The following is a 7,800-nucleotide window of genomic DNA, read 5'->3' as shown; positions in this document are numbered from 1 at the left end:
CCACAAACCTCAGAGAACTGAATCAACACTGTCAAAATAAGCTGAGCCAAAATCCTCTATGATGAAGTCATACAGAAAATGATTACTTAGAAACTACTAAACTACTACGACTACGACTAACTTTAAACTACTTTAGCTTTGCTCAAAACTACCAAATGTTCAGTTTTTCAGTAATTTATAGGATGTTAACCCTTTGAATACCATCTTGAATGTGCAGTTTTTTTTGTTGTTTTTTTTTTGTTTTATTTTTAACATCAGCTCAAAGGTGCCCAGAGCGAAAATCTGACACCAAATAAAGTTAAATAAACTAATGTAATGAAATCAATGTTGTTGCTACTTTTTGACATATCCAAGATTCTAATTGCCAGCAAAGGCTGACACCCAGTGAACTCCTCCAAGAATGTCCCAAGTTGTTACTGAATACCAAACATGAAGGAGATTAGGCGATTTGATGAAGTGTATGATGTAATCCTGTTGATGCTGTTGAGGCCACACATACACACACATACACACGCGCGCGCGCACACACACACACACAGTTTATTTTATTAATAACACTGGTCAACAACAAATTTGTTTAAGTTTTTTGAGCTGATTTAGGATAATTTTGGTGTGCTGAATCCAAAAATCACATTAATTTTGTTCAGTCAGGTCAACTTTCTGAACTATGCTACATATTGGCTTTTTCACATTTTTGCTTACATTTATGGGCATTTTCACATCATATGATACAAAATTCTTTCATATTTCTTGCAATAAACGCGTTCTAAAGATTTTACTTTTGCCAATTTATGATTAATGTTTTTTTAATATTACAGGTGAATGAAATGGCTTTGACTAGAAGATCTTGCAAAAATAAGCCTGACATATGCTGCTACATCTGTGGTGAATACACCATTTTTACCTAACAGGAATCATGTTAGAAAATGATTTTTTTTTCTCTTAAAACCTATTTTGGGTGAGAACTATATAAAAAAATCAACTGATAAAGTCACAAAAATGTAATCAATTTTGTGAGAAGATCAAATTTTTCAAAATCAAATTGGCAAAAAAACCTGACCTGATTGAGAAAAACAGATGTCATTTTTGGATTTAGCGGTGCAAAATGGTCCTAATTCAGTTGAAAAAACCTAGACAACTTGCAAAAAACATTTTTTTGTAACCCAGTGTAATAGACTGTCTCATTTTTGTTGTTGTTGTTGTTGTTTTCCATAAATAATAACAGTAACATCAAATGTTAAAATTTTAAACCCTTTAAATGTCAGTATTTTAACATAAAATACTAAAAAATTATGGAATATTTGGTAGTTTTGAGCAGAGCTGAAGTGGTGCAAGAGTTTTATACAAATATGTAAATATAAATATATGATGAATTTATAGCAGTTTGTTGCATTCGTATTTTTGGCTTGAGGTCCCCAAAAAGTACAAAAAGTGTCTATGGCGTATAATAGAGCTGTAAATTACGTTAGACTCAATATATCCAAAAAGAAACTTACTCCTAGAAATTCATGCCATACAGCAGAGGTAGTCAAATCCAGTCCTGGAGGGTCTGCATCCTGCATGTTTTAGATAGTTCCTTGTTCTAGCACACCTGGTTCAATTAATGATCAGCTCATCATCAAGCCTCATAATGATGTAATGACTTCCTGGTGTGCCGGAAGAGGGACATATCTGAAACATGCAGGATACTGGCCCTCGAGGACTGGATCTGAAAACCCCTGCTATACAGTTTGTCTGTATGTGGAAGGGGTGGGAAGGTTGGTGAAACTAAGAAAAACAATTCAAGACATTGATCTAAAATGTATCACTGTGTTTTCCTTTCTTGAATAAAAAAAGAAAAAAAAAAAAAAAAAAGAAAATAAATTCATGCCATAAGCTGTAGCAAAGCCATAATGTTCACCTAAATGAATAAATTAATTAATTAATTAATTTTAAAAAAAATAAAATAAAATAATAATAATAATAATAATAATAATAATAATAATAATAATAATAATAATAAAGTTTTGTTTGTTTGTTTTTTTCCAGAGAGTATCAGTTGGACACACCCACACGGATTAAAGTTACCACTACTGAATGTAGTTGAACTGTGGGTGTTCTTCGGTCTTCAGCCGCTGCTTCTCCATTTTGGCTTCATTTTTTCGTATAAAATGGTGGAGTTTGTTGTCATTTCTTATGTCCTGAAACGTAAAACCATGTAGTTTCGTTAAGTCGTGACGTCACTGGTGTTAAAACCTGCAAAGGCAGACTAACTTTCATTTTCATTTACCAAGAAGAGCTGGGAGGTAGGTCACATACTCCATGTCTGTGCATTTTTACTAAATGTTTATACGTTTAGCACTACCATAACATGTCCTCAGTATGTTCTTGAAGTAAAAGTGTTAGAAATAAAAACATTTTAAAACCCAACTGACTGAAATCCGTTCGTGTCGCAGCGGTGTAACCGAAAGTAAATGCGTTGATCGACTGTTTTCTATGTCATTGTACTGTTTTTTTCTGTCTTAGTTCGTATATAAAGACACTGAATGAGTTCCTTGGATTGTTCAGTTAAAATTATATTTTGTTTTTCTCTCAGTCGTTTAGCTTCCGCTCCAATACTTGTCTCTGTTTTTCTTAAAGGAACAAGACGTTGATAATGTCGGCAGACCAGGAAGAGCCCATGGATGTGGTGAGGACAGTATTTATATTAGTCTGTAACTAGTATGGACTGAATAATGTGGAAAAAATACTGGGTTCCCACACGTCATCGAAAACCTGGAAAATAATTGACCAATTTTCCAGTCGAGGAAAAGATATGGAAAATGAGATAAAGGACAAATGTCCTGGAAACGGTTAAGTTATCCTGGAAAAATATTTATCCTCCCCCTGCCTAATCTGAGATAAAACAAAGGAAATTATTTTTCAGTGATTTAGTGAAAATATACAAATATTTTTAGAGAAAGTGTAGAAGAGAAAGTAAGAGAGAAGAGAAAGTGGAGTTGGGAATTGCCCAGTTGAACATTGTAACTCCAGTTTGTCAGGTTAGTGGTATTCTGTAATCTGTGGGTGTGTTTGCATTATTCTATGTTACATTTGTCATAATTATTTTTTATAGATAAACTAGAAAAGCACTCTGAGCGTAGACCTCCGCCAAGGCAGATCAGTGCCGCCCCTATCACCACCAAAATGTAATAATTTGTTCCTTGTGCCAGTATCAACATTTCCTGAAATTTTCATCCAAATCCGTCCATAACTTTTTGAGTTATCTTGCACACGGACAGACAGACAGACAAACCAACGCCGGCAAAAACATAACCTCCTTGGCGGAGGTAATTATAGCCGTAGACTGCACATCAAATGTCTGAGTAATAAACATAGATACAATCTGGGTAAATGCAAGTTACAACTGCAGAAAAGAACACTTCCACAGAATGAGGATAACTTGTCTCTGTAGTGGCTGAAAATATCCTGGAAAAGTCCTGGAAAATAATGTCAGGGAAAGAGTGGGGACCCTGAAAAAATCCTTGGTACTGACAATAAATACAGTGTGAACATGTTCTATTTTTATTCTAACTGATTGAATCAGGTTCTGCTTTGTGATGCATTTAAGGAACACTGTAATACTTTTAGTACCTTTTAAATCAATGATGGTGTTTTATATGTAAGTTCTTAGTTTAGTGTTTTATGTATGGTTTTAGAACTGACTTTTATTGTGTTTTATGTATATGTTTAATGTGGGTGTATGGCTGTGATTTCAATTTTGTGTAGCTTGTGCTGCTTCTGTCTTGACCTGGACACTCTTGAAAAAGAGATATTTAATCTCAATGAGCTTTTTTCCTGGTTAAATAAAGGTTATAATAATATTGCACATCTATATGTTACACTGTGGTACTAACTGACTGAGCTGCTGCTTGTTTCCTGTGTAGGACTCCAATGACTGCAAAATGCAGACATGTCCAAAACATGAGGCTGCTGTAAGTATGTGGAGTCTGTATGTAACCGGCATTATAGATCAAAAACAGTCTGGTTTAACCCATAAAGATCCAGTGCTACTTATGTGGCAATTCCCAAATTAATTTTTCTTTATTTCTACCTTTCTTAACTGATATTTCCCTATATTTAATTCACAGATCATGTAGATGTTTATGAAAACTCAGTAAATACAACGTTAATTACGTTTATCAAAACAGAGAAAAATGAAGAAAAACTTACTTTTTCAGCAAAAATATGGCTAACTGAATGTAAAAACAAGTGTCTCCATTCACTGTCATTGATCCAACTTCATGGGTTTTGCTGGTGATTCAATGTTGTAGAAGATGACGGTGTTTCCATGTTCACTACGGAGCCTCTGAACGTCCAAGTAGGTCATATCTGATGACCATAAGAAGACGACAAACTGTATTTTACACCAATTATTCACATGTATTGATAGGATTAGTGGATCAACAGGTATTAAACAGTTGATATCTGTAGATGGTTTGTGCCACCGGTGGCTGTTTGGGTCTCTATGGGTTAATGCAGCACAGTCAGCTTTAATGTTCTGATTACAGATAAAACAAATGTAGAAAGTGAAATCATAAATAAGTATCACCTACCTGTTATATAAAAGTACAAAGATTTTGCTCTTTCTGAAAGCTGAGTAAATGAAAGCTGTACTGTATGGACAAAAGTACAGATTAAATTCAACTGTTTCATTCGTAACAGGGCAGGACAAGAAAATTGTAGTTTTACATTTAAGGTAAATATCATTGTAATAAACGTTATTTGTCTTTCAGGCAAATTTTTGTAAGTATAGTTTGTGTGTGATTGTCAATAACTCAGTAACACATATAAGCAATTCTGGTGCTGGCTTAGTTTTTTAAAAATGTAATATTTTGCTTATATAGTAAGGTAAGACAAATATAGAGAAACTACAAGTTGGGGATAAAAAGGGCTTTGGGAAATCATGAAAAAATAAAGGGTCTTCCACTATTGATATGTTAAAAGCTAATTATTTTTGCCCTTTGTTATATCATGTCTGTCCTTTATGATGGATGTCTGAAAATGCATGAAATGATGGCTGTTTGAAAAAGAATGAAGATGAAGTCAGAGTTACTCTCTCGGTGAAGTGGCCAGCTGATGTTGCACCGAAGAAATATATGAGTGAGCTACAAAAATCTCTTCAGACCTGGGTCAACAGAAACAGTATTAAAGGGGAGTTCACAGTTTTAAGTGCTTTACTGGATGGGACTGTTTCATTAAGCCTTAGACCTTCATCAGGTGCAGTATAATTTTAGTTTTATTTTCAAATGACAAATTTAAAGTTATTACTGTATGTTAATTATAATGTAATGCAACTAAGGTATCATTTTGAGTATTGTTTTATTTTTTGGGAAGCAAATTGATTGGGAAGCAAATTGATTTTTGTATTTGTTTGTTTTTTTAAGCCAAGGATGAGCTTCATGCTGGACAAGTGCTGACTAGCAGAGATGGAAAAGAGCTCATAATAACCTCTGTTAATTTGACGCCCTCAAATGCAGTGACACCAATAGATGACAATATTTCACTGCTTAGCTCTGCACCCATGACTGCATCGCAAAATGTATGTACAAGGCAACAAATAAGTAGGAATGAAGTCCATTAAATGATGTTTGTTTCCAAATTAATACATTGTATGTTTTCCTCCAGGAACATGGGCTACTGGGGGAACAGAGCACAGATGATTCTGCAGTAGGAGATGAGAAATATTTACTACTTCCAGTGAGCCAATTTTGGTATGTCAACCACATCTGCAAGGAGGAAATTCAACGTATTGAGAGAGAAAATGGAGTGAAAATCATACCAGAAGTGAAGGTGAACTTCAGAGTAAACCAGAAAGATGGAAATGCAGAAAAAGCTTCAGCAGATTTCACAAACTTGGTCCAGTCTCACTTCCGTGAATTTAGTTCCTCATCTATTCCTCTCAAGAAAGTACGCTCATTGGAGTGGGAAAATACACTACAATTTATGAAGAATAGGGATCTCCAGCTTCTGCTTACTCTGTCCTCAGAGGAAATTGTAGTATTTGGGCCTGCACAACACGAAAATGCTATTAGTAAAATCTTACAGAAAACCTCCATAAGTACCAACATTCAAGATGAAGATTCTGCATCATCATTTCCAAACATAACAGAGAAGACATGGCATGATATGACGTGGCACGGCATGAGCATCAAAGACCCTGCCATTGCTGACGGACTAACCATCGATGAGGACGACTGGAAGCTGATAACTACCTCATACAGTAAGGATTTAGAGAAGATTAAAGCTAAGTTTGGTGTGGATTTCAAAGAATCAGGCATCACTCAAGGCAAAACCACAGTCAAGATGTTTTACAAGAGGTCTGGAGGAAATCCCTCCATGGAGAGTCACGCTGTCAGAGCTCTTCTTCGTCTGTACCAGAAGGTTGCAATGTCACCCATGAATGCTCATTGGGTCTTGGGTGATTCATCAAAGAATCGGTCCAGTGTTGATGAAGAATCAGAAGGAGCCTCCGCTGGACCTTTCATGAATGGACAATCAAGAAACACTGAAGCATCCACAGTAGGGGGGGCTACAGGAGGAAAAGATGAAGAGGACAAATGTCCCATATGCCTGGATACATTTAACAACAAAACACAACTTAAGTGTAAACATGAATTTTGTGAAGAATGTCTAGAAAATTCAAAGAAAAGCACTGGAGCCATGTGTCCAGTTTGTAAAGATGTCTTTGGCTTGATCGAGGGGGACCAGCCTGATGGCCAGATGACATGGGATAAATCTCACATCTCCCTTCCTGGATTTCCAAAATGTGGCAGTATACGTATCCACTATCATATTCCAAGTGGCATTCAGACGGTAATATATAAATAGCTGACATTGTGTCAGTTGTGCGTTAATTTTTGTACCCTTTTATGTTAATCTCATGTACAGTTGTTACTTACAGAATGTTGGTCTCTTTTCACCATTTGTAGGAAAGACATCCCAAACCTGGGAATTCTTATACTGGAATATCCAGAACAGCATATTTGCCAGACAACAAGGAGGGCAATGAAGTGCTGCTCCTTCTAAAGAAGGCATTTGACCAAAGGCTTATATTCACCGTTGGGATGTCCAGAACCACTGGGCTGGACAACCAGGTGACCTGGAATGACATTCATCACAAGACGTCTATGATAGGTGGACCACAGAGGTATGGTTACAAGAGTTCTTTTAAAAATATATTATTCTAAGTGTCAATCCAGCTGAAGTGCTCTAAATGTTTGTGACTGAAAATTGCCTGCAGTTTCCCTACAACCTGTGCAATGAATCAGCTGGTCTGAAAATGGATGGAATTGTCCACACAGTCAAATTAACCCAAGTATATGATGCACTTTCTGTTTTCAGTTTTGGGTATCCTGACCCTGATTACCTGACCCGAGTCAAGGAGGAGCTGCAGGCTAAAGGCATTAAGTAATAACTTGATTTTTTTTAAAAATGCCTGGAGGGTTGTAAACACAAGTGTAATTTTACATTAAAGACAAAATCTGATCATTTACAGCAAGAAAATTCTTCAATGAATGAATATGACATTGTATTGCATGGTTTCTGGTTTATTTTGTAAGTCCTGCTTAGTGATGAAGAGTTTGTAGTTTCTACTGCACATGAATGTAGGATGATACTTCATCACACATAAACTGATAAGAATAGATTTCTGTGATGTATATTTTACTGACTTGCATAATCAGCATCTATAAGAATATAAAAACTATGTAGATTCTTTCTGCCACACACATGTTGTAATTTACAGTTTGCCTAATAAACAGTAAAACCAACCTAAAATCC

The 7,800-nt window shown here is 35.7% G+C and overlaps 1 protein-coding gene across 1 annotated transcript; it reads left to right on the top strand.

The window, feature by feature from the left end:
- Window positions 1–2,091: 2,091 nt before the first annotated feature.
- Window positions 2,092–7,445, top strand: dtx3lb.2 (deltex E3 ubiquitin ligase 3L b, tandem duplicate 2). The gene is made up of 8 exons (XM_030135399.1): window positions 2,092–2,285; window positions 2,620–2,668; window positions 3,906–3,953; window positions 5,052–5,238; window positions 5,406–5,560; window positions 5,647–6,834; window positions 6,951–7,168; window positions 7,363–7,445. Exons 2-8 carry the CDS (start codon window positions 2,636–2,638, stop codon window positions 7,430–7,432), a joined length of 1,899 nt encoding a protein of 632 aa, XP_029991259.1. The 5' UTR covers window positions 2,092–2,285; window positions 2,620–2,635; the 3' UTR covers window positions 7,433–7,445.
- The last annotated feature ends 355 nt before the right edge of the window (window positions 7,446–7,800 follow it).

This window comes from Sphaeramia orbicularis, chromosome 5 (assembly GCF_902148855.1).
Source record: "Sphaeramia orbicularis chromosome 5, fSphaOr1.1, whole genome shotgun sequence".
NCBI lineage: Eukaryota > Metazoa > Chordata > Actinopteri > Kurtiformes > Apogonidae > Sphaeramia > Sphaeramia orbicularis.
This window is presented reverse-complemented; position numbering and strand designations above follow the sequence as displayed.